Below are 16920 nucleotides of genomic sequence, written 5' to 3' on the forward strand. Positions count from 1 at the left end.
ACACATATGTTTAGGAATTTTAACTTCTAAGGATTACCATAAAAAAAGATAATTAATTCATTTCTACCTCCAAACGTTGGATCAAGGAATTAAAAATGGAATTTGGAATTTCGATTTTACAATTTATCTCAGAAATCACATAACAGGCTTCTTCAAAATTCTGAGGAAACATTAATACTAAATTAGAAATTAGAAAACAATAATCACTGCATCTTGTATTTATCTCCATAGGACGTTTGACGACGTCTTTCAAAATGTTATTTATAATTACTGAATTGTACCGAGTAATTTGATCGTTTGTCTAAGAAACGACTACGCTAATTTCACAGAGATTCTGGAAACTTGGAACTATTTTATCGGACTTATTAAAATTAATAAATAAAATTTATCCAAATTAAAAGTTGATTTGCTAAAAGTCAGTAACATTTGCGGGTATATTATTATTAAACACTATTTGAAGTTTTATCGTTAACGACGTTCTCAGGTTGAAAAAGGTCCTCTCTCGATTTTATTAAAATTTTTGGAAAGATAATGAAAGTATAATGATAAAAATGCCGTAATATTATTCACTGTATTTGATAAATAACTATGATAAAAGCAATTTTGAAATGGGTATATGTTTTACTATCATACAGTCCCTTGACTAAATATTACCTACTGTGAACCACAAACAGCACCAAAAATAAAATAAACACATTTGTTAAGGGTAAATAACTTTATACATTTATTTTTTTGAACTACTACTAACGGTTCTAACATTTTAAAAAACAGATGTTATAATTTTGGAGGCAGCAGAATCATGAAATATCAATTCACTTTTTTTGTGCAAATGCAAAAAAGAACGACTTCTATTTTATCCGTAAAGCACCATTTCGATAATGGCCGGAAAAATAAAAATGGAACACGTATCATTTTTTTAACGCAACGAAATCAAAATCAAGAAATTAATGATTTGAGAGTTTGGTCGCTCAAGTTGTAAGCATTAGCAGCATATTTTTTAATTAACCCAATTTTTACGCTTTTATTGTTTTCCTCTTAATTATATATTAAAACCTACTGATGTATGCATGATCGGATTTTATTTAGTAGCCGTTTTGAATATTTAATAAAATTTAATAATTAATAAAAGAAGTAGACTTACTTATTTAAATCAAATTAAAGTTAAAATTAGGGAAAAGTTCCCTCGCAAACCTGTCAAAACTTATGTTTTGGCCTGTACATCTAAAAATTTTGCAACTTTCTAACAGCTCATCGATATTCTTAAACCCTTGTTTTATAAACTTGTCTTTCATTCGGAACTCTTTCTTTTTCGGTTTTTCCACCAAACTATCGAATCGTTTTTTATCGATGACATCAGCCATTCCTACGTAAACTTAACCTTACAATTTACGTAACAACTTCCGAAATTATTCGAGCGAAAAACGTATATGTTGCAGACACTTCCTCACTTCCTTTCAGTAAGTCTTAAGAACTCAACACATCCCCACTAACACAAAACAGTAAAGAGCTTTGGAAGTGACTGGCAGTGTCCTGTGTCGAGGTTCAAATCAGTTTGTAATACACCAAGTAAGTAGGTGCAAACGCAAAGTGAAAGAAAATTTAAGCGAATAAGTTGAAAGAAGAACATGTGATACAGGTGTTGATGAATGTTGGAAGGAGAAGGTCAAAAAGAAAAATCGTACGAGTTAGAATTGAACGAATTATCAACGATGGAATATCAAATAAATGTAAGTCAAATATCCCTTTACCTTAAACCCATTTATAATAGTAAAAAAATAGTAATAACACCTAAAATAATTTGCATTTACGTCGTATGTCCAGCACATTCTTGTGCCCAAAACCTGCTATGTCGTAATACCTGCAATAGCTCGAAGATCATTATTGCGTTAACACATTACATAATCAACTTTCTTCGACGAAATCTTGAAATAGTTAATTGGCGCCTTTGACATTCATTACTCATCCGTGTAGAATTTTTCCCGCTTTTCTTTGCTTCATTTAAATACGTAAGTATTTACGCGAACTGTGGATAAATCTATTGTCCATTGTATTAGCAACGCTCGGCCAGCGAAATCGGAAGTAAATATTTATTGGCATTTAAAATAAATCCGCGTTTTCTTCTGCGGAAGTAGTGCCGGAAGAAAGTGTTCCGTTCTTACGTCATTGATCGTAACTTGGCTTTGCTTTGACACTGATTGTTACTGTTATGACGTTTTTTTCTCTTTAACTTTTCGCATGAAGAAAGCATGACTCGGTGAATAGACGACTGTAATTTGGCTGTTCTACTCTTGCATATTCATAATTTTGATAGTGCTGGTATGCACGTATGGTAGTGAACGCATTATCTTAATCACCTATTGTGAAAAAATTAAAACAAGTGAAATTGGGGAATATGATCTTTATTAATTTTGTGATGCTTTTTAAGTGGGAAGGCTTTTATTGTGTGATTACACTTAATTTGATGAGTTTGCATGTCGAGGTGCAATTACGAGGTGAAATTGAGCGTCAGGATTTTGCAATATTATATACACTGTTGGCAAAACTTGGATCTTCAGAAACTAAATGACGTCATTTTGATTCATTATAAACATTTTAGGACAGTAAATTAAATCTCTTTATGTGTATTTACCTTATCTCCTGCAGAAACAAACGATAAAATTCCGGCGTTGTGACTTTCAAAAAGTTGAATTACCTGAAACAAAACTAAAGTAAATATTTATTTATTACCAAGACAGAAATAAAAACAGTATTTTTTTAACGTAACAGGTACGATAAATAACTTAACAATCTTGGTACTGTGTACTATAGAGTAGTTTTTTAACAAGTAAACGGACCTGCTACAACAATAGTTTTGTTTTCATTTTCACGTCGCTTTCAGTTCTCATGAAAAATTATTTCTCGACTTTGCATTTGGTATTCGGGAAAAAACCTTATACGGATATCGCTGAAAAATGAAATAAATATAAGTGAAATTCATAAAAAGATTCGACGGTTTCGCGGCTAAAAGACGGACATTGTAACGTATATAGTTATTAACTAATAAAAGGAACTGATAACACGTACGCACAAGATTACGAAGAAAGTGAAACGGAACACCAAACGTTGAATCAGTTCCGCATTCTGTTTACGAAGTAGAAGACGTCGTTATTTTTTTTTTTGGAATCATGTTCTACAGAAGCCAGTTATTTCTTGGCAGGTAGATATTTTTTTAATTAAAATGTTTCTACCATTGTTTTTGTATGTTCATTGTTTCAGGATCCGAGTACTACTATTTTTAATTTGGGAACTACAATATATTATCAAAATCTGGTCACACTATATATTTTTTTTAATTAAGCCGTCTATTTAGCTGCGGCATGTTAATTTTTGAAATGTTTACGATTGTTTTCATTAATTTTTTCTAAATTCACTGTAAGTACAACTCCCTGGTGCTCGTAAATATTAACTTCAACCAACCTCTCGAGTTTAATTAAATCTTTCTCCACTATAAACTATAAATTTACTCGTACAACAGGGGTACTAAACCTGATTTATACACGGAATAATGAGTTCAGACAATTTATTTATATAAAAAGTAAGACTGTAGAAGGCACTAAAGTTTTTAAGTCTTTTTTTATCCCCAATTGTAGAAAATGAAAAAAATTGTACTCTTGCAATAAAGTGCCTACTTTGTATGTATATATGTATTGTTTTTTATTATTATGTATAAATAGTAAGAGGTAAATTACCATGAATTGCTAAAACATTCTGATTGTGAAATCATTTATAGTTTTAATGTTCCAAATTCTAGATGTTCAAAATTAAAAAAAAAAAAAAAACACACAAATGGTCGAAGATTATTTCAACAGAACTTCCATAGCCGTTGAAGTATAGTATTATTTATTCGCATGTTTTAAATGAATATTACTAAATTTTCTGATGATGTCATCTAGCAAGTGTACACAGTTTGGATAACTGGAGTGTCATACTAATAATTATGGTACAATACTCCCAAATTTTCTAGAAAACTGGGTGAGCCATTCTTGATTTAATCAACAAAATAAATTGTCTCATTATTTTTTTTTTTTGCCTTACTCTGTATAACTAATTTTAAATACGATGTCACTCAGAACACCATACATATTGAAATATTAAAGAAAACAGTTGAGTGCGGCTCCTCTGCTATTCAGGACTCAATTTTGTCCTGAATAGTCCCTTATTTTAAGTAGTTCCTTCAATATAATATGTAACTTAGTTTCATGATTTGTTTCCGTTAAAAACCTAACCTGAATGGCGCCATTTCTAACGGACCCTGGACTGCTGTTTTAATAAAACTGAATTACTTTTTTTGTGCAATAAATGAGTAAGCGTGGTAGAGAACCTGTGCCATAGTATGACATGCATAAATATACATATTCTACATTTGTGGTTTGTGGTTTCTGAATCCACTTTTATTTTTTAACCAAGACATCCATATTTTTCGCTACTTTCAGGTTTTTTCGACGATTTATGACCCCTAGAGCACGCAAAAATAGACCTCTCGTTACCGTCTGTCTGTGGTATGTCTGCTTGTCTGTCGTCTGTGTCAATTTTTATAAAGTAGACAATCTCCGAAACTATTGCCTGGATTGTTTTAAAATTTTATATGTATGTTAGGAATATCGTGTAGATTGTAAAACGCTAACCAAAAATTGTTTACTCAACCAATCACCCCATCAACAACGGAATGATATCACCTCCAACATTTTAAAATAAGATAGTGCTAACCTTGTGGTTCATGAATGCGTATTGAGTTTCTACCTAGACATCCAGATTTTTGGGGAAAAAGTCAAAATTGAAATTTGAAATTGCAAAATCGAATGCTCTGAAATCTTGCAAACGTTTAAAGATAACCCTTGGGAGAATAAATAGTTAATTAAAGTCTATCCCCGCCCCCCCCCCCATCAATGATTTATTTTGCCGAATAAATGATCTTTAAATTTTACAAAATAACTCCTGCATGTGTAATTTATGAATCCGCGTTGAGACATGCAAATTTTTGGGAAAAAAATCACAACACTGCCGTGTTATCAATAACAAGACGGGTTCTAAGCCGCATAGATTCAGCTGGTGCTACAATAAAATGCTAACTTTAGTTGACTGAGGTGAAATTTTATTCTCTACGACACTATTTTCAGTGAGAATTTAGAAACTTCAATTCGGAGAAATTCACAAAGATAAAATTTTCGACATGTCAAAGTGTAGTACTTTTCAATGGCCACGACTGAACGTGCGAGGGTCTCCTAATTAATAAATAAATTAATAATAAATGAGTGGGTATAATTTTCTTGAATAAGGCATTATAAAACATTTTTCCACATTCAAATAAATTCGACTGACATGGCACCATTTGCGTCTGGAGAAATTTACTGGCACAAGGAGAGTTGTTTTGTATTGATTTTAAGATCCTCAGCAAAAAATAAAGAATTACATTTCATAGTTTGGGGTAAGTCATTGATGAAAATAATGAATAGAAGGAGTCCCAGGTTTGAGCTCTGGGGCACTTCAGAAGTTGGTATTATACTTTTCGAATGGACATTTTGATATTCGACTATTTTAGTGTTATTTTTAACACCATCTAACGTATTATTGGCACTGTTTAACATTGCAAATCGTAGCGAGGCCAGCTTTGTGTTTTATTTTTGGTTTTTGGTTACTCTAGATTCTCTTCTCGTTCTATAACTATATGTATCTGACGAATTTATGTTTTTATTCTAAGTTCGTTTGTTTCCAATCTAGTTTTTTGTGTTTTTATTTCTAGCCTCGTTAATTCCTTATTTAAACTAAACTTTTTTCTCAATTTTTTTTCTGACTTAATTCAGAACTCACTCACAACGAGGTTAAATTGATATATTGCAGTGCCTTTTTACTTATACGTAGTTCTCTATATACTTTGCATAACTTTGGTTGAAAATTTGATGTATAACGAATGGGACAATTAATATTATGCAAGCTGGTTTATTTGAAGCATTGTTGCATGAATACCAATACAGGCATTTTACATTATGTTATAATCTAATCTGAATTGAAAACAAGCTACTAATGGCGACGTTTAGGAAATCTTTCGGTAATTACAAGTACATATTGTAATGAATAAAAGAACAAAATCCATAATTACGCAAAGGGAATCTTTTTTCAGCTGTTATCATTATACGGTCGTAATCACACTACCTTTGATACCTATACTACTTATTATGTAACAGACTACTCACGTAACACGTCGTGTTCAAAGTTGAAGGGGAATTAGTAATTAGAATCATTCCGAACAAAGTCATCTAACTTTTCCAGAATAATACTCTTGCCTTAATTTTCAAAGCTGCTTCCATCTACACCTATTTTGACGGCTGATGCATTTCCTGCCCTTCAGATACTAATTTCTTTCTTCGAGTTTTATATGTTCTCTCTTTCTCATGCAAAGTTGTTTTTGTTTTAACGCGTTCTCACCTCCAAAAAATCATTAAAATCATTGAACAGTGTTTTCTCTTCGTTCAACAGTAACAGTTGTTCTGGAGTTGGCAAACTTTTCGGAAGAGACTACAATGAATGGTTTAATAGTAGAAATCACGAATTAGTAAACATTGAATTTCTGGTTCCAAAAATGTTTATTGGAAACAAACGGCTTCGAATTATGGTAACGATAATAATTTACACCCCTACTTCTCTCCGATTGGTTGCTTGAAAGTACCGAATCTTAATGTTGTTATAATATTTAATAATCAAAGATACAGATTTGCAACACCCTTGATCCTTTCGGCAAACGCCCAAAAGCAAGGAAACGTTGTAAATCAAAGGTGGATTTAGCACCCTCAGCGGTTTATTAAGAGCTTCCAATGAACACTTTTGGGAATAAAAAATCAATGTTCACTAATTCCTGGTTTCTATTATACCCCATTTTGCAGCAAGAGCACGTACTTTATGTAAAGTAAACTAAACTCGTTTGAGTTGTACCTTAGTAAAATTTTATTGCATCAATCCATCAAAAAATTTCGACTACCGAACCGCAATCATAAATTGTATCAATGCCCATTTGGTGCAGACATTACGGCCGGCCTTGCACGTACAGCAGACATCAGCCTTTTTCGGCTGTAAATTTTTCTTGAATTGTTAGTGACTTTACTGTACTCAAAGTGATTCATTTTTCTTTAATCCCAAGAAATAGTCAAATTGAACATAATTTTACTAAAATGAATTTCTTAGCTACCAACAGGCAATAATACATCCATATGTGCATTAAACTTTAAATATTCCTCTAATTCCACACTTTAAAATTTAAATATTATCCATTATCGATCAACTGTAATTACGAAAATATTCGTGTTAAAGCAGGGAGAAAATAATCCAATTTGAACTTCAAACAACACCTAAAAATCCAAGAAAATTTAAAGCTTTGGTGTCATCCTTTAATAATATGCAAGAACTCTACATATTCAACATATAGTTATACATTCATAAATGTATGATTTAATCTTTTTTTGCCAAAACAGTCTGTATTTTTTCTTTAGATTATATTCCCTAAAATTTTTCTACACGAACGTTTCTTTCTAGGTCAACACTTAAAACCCTACGATGAGACCATTCTCGCAAATCCAGCCACTTCAACAAAAATTCAGACGCACTAAAATGAAATTTCATCCACCTGACTAACTCACCATATCGTACTTCAAAACCAAGAGAAATCTAGTCATTCTACAGGTATCAAAATAAACAACAAACAACTTCTCAAACTCCTTTAATAACCTTTTCAACATTTCAGCACAATGGTAGTTGAAACTCTCTTCGTATCCACAGCCTTAAGAACAATCGGAATTGTTGGCTCCACACTATGGGTCATCCCCTTAATCCTTGCCGGTATCTACTACAACTACGACAAACTCGACCCCGAATCACCCATCATCAATCAGAAAACTCTCTACAAAGAATACGACTTCGTCGTCGTGGGGGGTGGTTCCGCCGGAGCCGTAGTCGCCGGCCGCTTATCAGAAATTCCTTCTTGGAACGTACTCCTCCTTGAAGCTGGTCCCGATGAAAACGAAATCTCCGACGTTCCATCATTGGCCGCATATCTCCAATTGTCGAAACTTGATTGGACATACAAAACCGAACCCACTGGGAGGGCCTGTCTAGGGATGAAAAATGGGCAGTGCAATTGGCCGAGAGGGAAGGTCTTAGGCGGGTCGAGTGTGTTGAACTATATGTTGTATGTGAGGGGGAACCGGCATGATTACGATCATTGGGAGAATCTTGGTAGGTTTGAGGGGTCTTTACAATTTTCATTATTTAATCGGTGATAGGTGTATGGAAAAATAATGACAAAGTCTGAATGTTAAGAGAGAAAATACTAGTAAAAGGTAAATAAATAACCATCCAAAACTAACAACAGAACAATGACACTAAAGATATTATGATGTACAATAAAATAAAGTCGATTTTAGGAAATCCTGGATGGAACTACCAGAGCGTCCTCCATTATTTTAAAAAATCAGAGGATAATCGGAACCCTTACTTGGCCAAAACACCATACCATTCACAAGGTGGTCCTTTAACAGTCCAGGAATCTCCATGGAGGACCCCTTTGGTCCTAGCTTTCGTCCAAGCGGGAACTGAAATGGGTTACCCTAACCGCGATATCAATGGAGCCGACCAGGCTGGATTTATGGTAGCTCAAGGTACCATCCGTCGCGGTTCTCGCTGCTCGACTGCTAAAGCCTTCCTTCGACCCGTCCGTTTACGTAAAAATATCCACATAGCCTTAAACTCACATGTGACTCGAGTTCTAATCAACCCAACGACCATGAGAGCTTTTGGTGTCGAATTTGTCCGTGATGGTCATCGCCAAATCGTCTTAGCTCGTAAAGAAGTGATCATGTCGGCCGGTGCCATTAACACCCCACAAATACTGATGTTGTCAGGGATAGGACCGAAACGCGAACTCGCAAAGCACGGTATACCGATCCTGAAAGATCTACCTGTTGGTGAGAATTTACAAGATCATGTTGGCATGGGAGGATTCACCTTCATGGTAAACAAACCTGTTTCCATCGTCCAAGATCGATTCCAAGCTTTTCCCATGACAATGCAATACGTAGTACACGCGAAAGGACCCATGACCACATTGGGTGGGGTCGAAGGGTTAGCTTTCGTCAACACGAAGTACGGTAATCGCAGCTGGCCCGATATACAGTTCCACATGGCTCCTGCTAGCATTAACTCCGACGCCGGTTACAGAGTTAGGAAGGTTCTAGGAATTACGGACCACCTGTATAATACTGTCTATAAACCAATTTCCAACAAAGACGTCTTCTCCTTAATGCCATTACTCTTGAGGCCACGATCGCGCGGATGGGTCCGTATTCAAAGCAAAAACCCATTTGTTGCGCCTATCATCAACGCCAACTATTTTGACGATCCTAGAGATATCAAAGTTTTGGTTGAAGGGGCAAAAATGGCAGTACAAATTGGGGAAGCTAATGCTTTTAAGCAGTTTGGGACGAGGGTTCATCAGATACCTTTTCCGAATTGTAAAGAGTTTAGATTTCTGAGTGATGAATATTTAGAGTGCCATATAAGGACTATTTCAATGACTATTTATCATCCAGTGGGGACTTGTAAGATGGGTCCCAGCTGGGATAAGGAAGCTGTTGTTGATCCTAGACTGAAAGTGTACGGTGTTAAGGGGTTAAGAGTGATTGATGCATCCATTATGCCAACTATACCGAGTGGAAACACGAATGCTCCTGCTATCATGGTGGGGGAAAAAGGTGCGGACCTAGTAAAAGAAGACTGGCATGTGAGACGTGTATGATGGTTCTTTTTTCAGTCTATAGTTATTTTATTGGCAGTTTCACGTAGGTAATTATTCATGTTTGTCAGAAGTTAGAATAAATGACTCTGTTGTATATTTGTAAATATGTGTATTTATGCTCAAAATTGTTATATGTTCGTTAGCTGTAAGTTGTTAAATTGTTAAGCGTCACGTTGTTAAATTTAAGTAGAAATTAGAAATAACTATATAAGTAATCCAGCCATTTAGCAAGCCAGTGACAGATGTTTCAACTCTTTTCATTGTCATTGCAATACTTGTGCGGCAGATCTTGTCATGTTGTTGCCTTCTACACCAAGCATAGCATTTTTTAAAGGATGTTAATGCTAAGTCATTTTTTTTCACGATATAGAAATAAAACAGTAGAAATAAAATATATATAGTTAATAAACATCATCAGGATATCGATCTCTTACAACAGCTTAATATAATTTGTGACAGTTGTAAGTACTTAAATCGATGATTACCACGTAGTGTTATAGAAATTCTTCCAGTAATCCCCTACATGACAATTACATACACTGATGCATTTACATCTTTGAAACAATCACCGGATGCAAATCTACAACAATGTCATAACTCGTTTTGTCACTGCTAACTGGTAAAATAGTAGTAAGTTTAAACTCCCACATCTGAAATTGCAGAGAAAATGTTTACAATTAACGTTAAACCAATAGTTAAAAAATATATTCTGAGAGTTAGTTGTAGGCTAACCTACAAAATGCTCAGTGACAAATTTGAAACCTGCCAAGTCCACTACCAAATATTAGGGGGCACTTTCGTCAGATGCCTGCAGCAACCTGCGCAATGGTTACTCTTATCCTTTTCACAGTTTCCATAAGGTTACAGTGGAACCTCAATATGCCATAGATTGGTAACATTTTTTAACAAATTTCATTTCATGTTCGAAATACAGGGAGATAATAAAAAAATGCAGTCAACGGTGGCTCCGACACGACTGAATTTGTGTGCCGCTTCTTATTTACAGTATTTATATAAAATTATTAATTTTATTGTAAAGTTAATGCGCAATAAAAAAAAAGGAAAAAATATTAATGACGAAATACCAATAATTTCATCTTTCCTAGTCAACTGTCCTCAAAGTTGACATTTGAATTTTAAAACTGCAGAGAAAAGAATTATTTCCTTGCCAACAGTTTGGATTAATCGCCGGTAAGTTAGGATTGAGCAGTGAGTGAACTTATACAAAATACCTTTTCTTGTGAATTCTTGAACACAATTTTAACAACGTTAACCACGTGACTTGATACATCAAAATATCAAGTGACAGAATAGTTACTAAAATAAATTACTAAAATCTACATTTAAAATTCAAAATCCATAGTTACATTGTGGACATTTACGAATGTCAACAGACAAGTGCGTCGGCTATATGTGGTTCATTGGTTATGGGGGAATTTCTTCTTGCACTATTGACAGCACTGTGCACTTAGATCGTTTGTTTTGTTGTCCAGAATACATGTTATTTGACTTGTTAATTTGCAGAACAAAATACGTTTATTATTGGACATTCAGTGCGAATGGTCAATGGGTGTATTTTGTCCAACCTTGTAAGGATCAATATCTAGCGAATTTTTTAAATGTAGACACGGAGAAACAATCTTTAAAACACTCGCATAAAAAGAACAGTGGACCGATTCAACAGCACTGGAAATGTTCCTAACGGTAAGTCAGTAGGAAAACCTCCACCAGTTAGTGAAGACATAGTTGAAGATTTGGGAGAAATGATGGAAGAACGCCTCAAAAAAATCTTTGAGTAAACTCTCTTTAAAGTGTGCTATTCCATACACCACTACCGAAAATTTTAAAAAGAAGAGACATAAAATGTCGCTCATTCAGCTGATTATTATTTTCGTCATGTTGCATATTGTGATTGGTTTCAAAACAACATGAAGAACAACAGAACTTTGGATTTGTCACTCTTTTCTAATGAAGCATGGTTATATTTAAATTATCACATTAATTCACATAATTCTAGAGCATGAAGTACTGAAAATCCTTTTGGTTTTGAAGAAAGCCCTTGACACTCCGTTAAGCAATTAGCAGTGGTCAAAAAAAAGAAAAGTGATTTTATGCTTACAACAAAATAGGAAACATTTCCATATCTTTTGTAATCAATAATAATTAGAAACCACTCAAAGAATATTTTTATTTATTTTTTTAGTTTTTTAAATAACCACAAACACAATGACAGATCATGACAATAAAATTACGTAATAAATAGTTAGAATTACTTGGAATCGTATTATAGGTTACAGTTATTACAGGTTAACTAGTGTTTTATTCTAATTATTATTTTAATTTATTCTAATGTACACAGTAATATAATAAAACTGTTACAAATGGGGAAAGTATTAGAAGGATAAATCATAGGGGAGTAACATTTTATTCTTCCGTCATAACAATATAATAATTTGTCTGTAACATCACCACATCTTCCACATTTTAAACATGAACATTATTAACATTCCTTTCTTATCTGGGAGTGTTTGCCTTTTCTTGCTGAATACTAACAATTTAGAACTAACGTCAATTTCGAAAGTGCTCTGATGAAAGATCGTATATTTTTAACGAAATTAATAGATACGCTCAATAAAAACTTTTTGAGGTGTGGGTATATTACATAAGCAGAAGTGCAAGTAGATTACTGCAATACTCATTTCATATTCAAGACGTGGCATTTTAATGATGGATTTCGACTAAAGATCTTTCTTTGGCTGTGTCTTGGATGCAGTTTACAAGGCACCGTGTTTGTCTCACTCAACAATGCAGACTTAATATAACGGTTCTGTTTCTTCACTGCACTATCGCGCCGATCTAATCGACAAATTTATATTTAATGACTTCTTTAAATGAATTGCTAACTGCAGAAAGGGGACATGTCCCATTTTTTACCACAATAACATTCGTACATAATCGTGTTCTAGAGGTCTAAAAACATCTTTACTGCAAAAACGGGCCATGTTTAATGATTTAGCTCGGGGCTACAAGCGGATGAAATTTACGGTTACAGCAGAAAAGGGATATGTCCAGGAGATATCGACTTTCTGCAGTAAACACCGTGGTCTCAACGTCTTGCGTTATTCTTATCCAACACGACACTCAAAAACATGTCTTACATGATAATTTCTTGTAGAGAAGTAAGAATTTTACAATTAAGCTACGCCCTCTTGGCTCACGACGAATAAAAAAATCATCACAATTGAGATAGGGTGGGTGGGCGGGGCTTATATTTTGCCCTTTTTTCTTAATCTCCGCAGTCATCTTTTCACAACAAAAATTTAAAACATGTTTAAAATGGTAAATTTTTGTAGGGAAATATAGATTTTTCAGTGACGCTTCACTCCTCGGCCTGGAAACGAATGAAAAATTCATCATTAAACTAAGCCCCACCCACACCTGCCGCGAACTCAATAGTGGAGAAATTTTCATTCGTTGCCAGACTGGGGGGCGGAGCATAATTGCAAAATTTGTAGTTCCCTACAAAAATTTACCATTTTAAACATGTTTTAAATTTTTGCTGTGAGAAGATGACTACGTATATCAAGTGCAAAATTAGTATAAGCCCCGCCCACCCACCCTATCTCGATTGTGATGATTTTTATATTCGTCGTGAGCCAAGAGGGCGGAGCTTAACTGCAAAATTCTATTTTTTTTAATTATTATTCTTATCCAACACGACGCTCAAAAACATGTCTTACAAAGTAATTTCTTGTAAAGAAATAAGAATTTTGCAATTAAGCTACGCCCTTGGCTCACGACGAATAAAAAAAATCATCACAATTGAGATAGGGTGGGTGGGCGGGGCTTATATTTTGCCAATTTTTCTTAATCTCCGCAGCCATCTTTTCACAACAAAAATTTAAAACATGTTTGAAATGGTAAATTTTTGTAGGGAAATATAGATTTTTCAGTGACGCTTCACTCTTCGGCCTGGAAATGAATGAAAAATTCATCATTAAACTAGGCCCCACCCACACCTGCCGCGAACTCAATAGTGGTGAAATTTTCATTTGTTGCCAGACTGGGGGGTGGAGCAGAATTGCAAAATTCGTAGTTCCTACAAAAATTTACCGTTTTAAACATGTTTTAAATTTTTGTTGTGAGAAGATGGCTATGTGTATTAAGTGCAAAATTAGTATAATAACTAGCCATCAGCCAGAAGAAAATGACGGATATAACAAACACTTTACGATTTATCCCAGACGCTTATAACGCATTTTGGCAGGAGATTGCTACTTGGCCATCTGTAGAACAGGAGCGCGATAATGATTAAGTTTTTTAGTCAGATATACATATAACATGTTTGTGTAAAATTATAACTGAAATAAAGCTGTTTTTTGTGTTTTTTTTACCTTTTTTTTCATTTTACTGCAAAAAGGGGATATGTCCAAGTGTCAAATTTGACAGCCAAATTGACCCAAAAAAGAAAAGATGCATTTAACCAACACTCGTTGATAACTGAGAACATAGAGAACCGACAATTGAAAACGGGGATCGGAAACAAGTAGTTGTAAAAATCTGAGACGTTTTATTCATTTCCTCAACATTTTGAAAAATGTGCAGTTAGCAATTCAAATCTGAAAAGTTCAACGCGGAACTGACGAAGAGTACTCAACAACGAACTCATCGGTTAGAACTGTTACAAGTTATAACAATTAAAGTTAGCTGTTAAATATCATTGCAAATCAGGTTACAATGTTACTTCGTGTGTACAACTGTACACCAATATACGATGGGACTGCAGATGTGTTAATAATTAAGTAAAGATTGCGTTTCATTTTTGTCTCTCATGAAAAAACTTTTTTATATATTGAAGTAATTTTTGTATGTAGGTACGTTAAAAATTCTGCAATTAAATAATAAGCTTGTACTCAAGCTCTCTTTGAAAACATCAAAGAAATTTGTATTTTCTCTCAGTATCTTTGTCTAAGAAAGAAACATAGATTTTTTGGAAGACACTATAACATCCAGCTCCATATGTGACTGCACGCCGACATTTCTTGAAAAAAGCGGATGCCTATGATACCATCTTCATATACCTGGTGCTTTTTATTTACATTTGATTTTACCAGAATTAAATTTTACGAAACTGCAAATCTTAATATTATAATTAACACATTAAAATATTTAAGGGAGTTATTTTATGTTTCTGTGAGGATTTTTTCAACTATCTATTTTTTTTTATTTCTTATCAGCCACTTTTTTGGTTCTTAATCCGAGTCGTTCTGTGCCATTCATTGAAAGAAGTAGGTTAAGAAATATTACCAGCGGCGTGTATAACAATTTATATTTAATTTCAAATATTTTATTCTAGACATTGCTCCCACTTAGGAACCTGAAATTTACGCAGTGCAATAATTTTATTGTGAGCTATTCCCTTTTTTTTATTGTACATATTTCGAAATCAGGCTGTATAAGTGTTATTGTAATGGATAATGCGACTTACGTAGAAACCATATGTACGTTCAAAACAAAACACGGACTGAACGGGATATTAGACTGTTTAATTAAAATATTCTTATTTCGTTATGTCACAGACGTTTCATTTGTATCTGTACAACTCTAGATTTAGCAGTTTAAAGTAACTTTGGCGTTTAAATGGTTGTCTACACTACTACTTCTTCTATAGACGACCAACTACACACTCTCACTTTCACGACCTTCCCACCCATTGATGTCAAGTTCATGGTCACCTACATAACATTTGTTTTCTTTTCGTTCCAACCAACATAATAAGCTGCCATTTCCCAACCATCTTAACCTTCAGACTTCATCACATAACGCAATCCCAAATCAGTCCATATTTGGTATTCAGGCATGTACTCAAACAGTACCTACCTATTAATGCATTTTCCCAACTCCGAAGAACTGAAAGTACGTATGTATGCAGAACCAGAACGAAAATATTGCACAGACTCAGTTATGAAACGAATGCTTCGGAACTAAGATATTAGAAAGTAAAACGGACAAGGACGTCTCCTACTCTGAAAAATCCACATATAATTGCGTACACTATGGCTACATGATTTGTCTGTCGCAAAGTTCGATCACCTTTACGGATTGATTAATAAATAGTATGATATTTAGATAGGTTTGCGTCAAAACGACCTGAATTGAGAGCTGGGCGCAAAAACGGAGAATACGACTTACCGTTTTTCAACATGGTGTTTTGAAATATGCTTCTGATGTTTTGAAATATTGAGAAATTTCAGTCGGCATGAAGTCATGCGATTTACAAATGAAATCGTGAGATTGTGGATTTATTATTTTGTTATTGTGGAGAGCATTATAAACAATTGTCAAGGAAAAAATGATGGAAAATTCCAAAATTCAAAATGTTTGGCGTGATGGTCCACAGTATGAAAGTGCAAGAAATAAGGAAAAATTTTGATGGCTTCATTTTTTGCACTATTAGTCTGTGACGTGTATGTGTACCTCAATCGAGCAAACTTAAACTATGGTTTTAAAGCATTTAAGTATAGGTACGCAATAAATTTTACAAAAAATATGGAGGGTGAGTTAGCCAAAAGGGGGCATCTCAAATAACTTTTTTATTTATGATTTATTTAAATAAATAAAGACGAATGAATTCTATGTATGAAATAATTTGATAGAAAACAAAATATTAATTAAAAAAATCGTCACAATTTCGTTTTATTTATTTGAATTTTTACTTTAGTTTAAAACTAAAAAAGTACGTTGCAAAGTTCAATATTTATTATTTTTGATATGTTTTATTTGTTTTTTTAAATAATATTTTCTTAAAGCATTTTCTGCGGTTTGTTTTCTAAATATGTTTTTACGTAATTAATGAAGCATGTTTTTGAAACTTATGTAATTATTTCATTTTTTATTCTTTTCTGGACAATCTAATCCAATATTTTACCAAATTTTACGTCAAGTTGCAGTAGGGAACAACGTTAGTCAGAAAATTAATTAATTTTAAATTGCAATTATTTACGAATAACTAGTGAAACTAATAAAGCTAATTTTTAACATTTTTGTTAAATAAAAAAATGCAAAATCTGGAAAAAAATTTAATGGTATTTCTGTTATAT

General features: G+C 33.7%; 2 protein-coding genes across 2 annotated transcripts in view; one reads left to right on the forward strand and one right to left on the reverse strand.

Moving 5' to 3' along the window:
* Flo2 (Flotillin 2) overlaps positions 1 to 16920 on the reverse strand; it is a 227164-nt gene that overhangs the window by 82526 nt on the left and 127718 nt on the right. The gene's annotated exons all lie outside the window — the stretch shown is intronic.
* Positions 1439 to 10883, forward strand: LOC135142280 (glucose dehydrogenase [FAD, quinone]-like). The gene is made up of 4 exons (XM_064073965.1): positions 1439 to 1727; positions 7564 to 7710; positions 7772 to 8262; positions 8451 to 10883. Exons 3-4 carry the CDS (start codon positions 7776 to 7778, stop codon positions 9818 to 9820), a joined length of 1857 nt encoding a protein of 618 aa, XP_063930035.1. The 5' UTR covers positions 1439 to 1727; positions 7564 to 7710; positions 7772 to 7775; the 3' UTR covers positions 9821 to 10883.

This window comes from Zophobas morio, unplaced genomic scaffold, assembly GCF_036711695.1.
Source record: "Zophobas morio isolate AGI-343-1 ecotype UQ-CSIRO unplaced genomic scaffold, CSIRO_AGI_Zmor_V1 ptg000046l, whole genome shotgun sequence".
NCBI lineage: Eukaryota > Metazoa > Arthropoda > Insecta > Coleoptera > Tenebrionidae > Zophobas > Zophobas morio.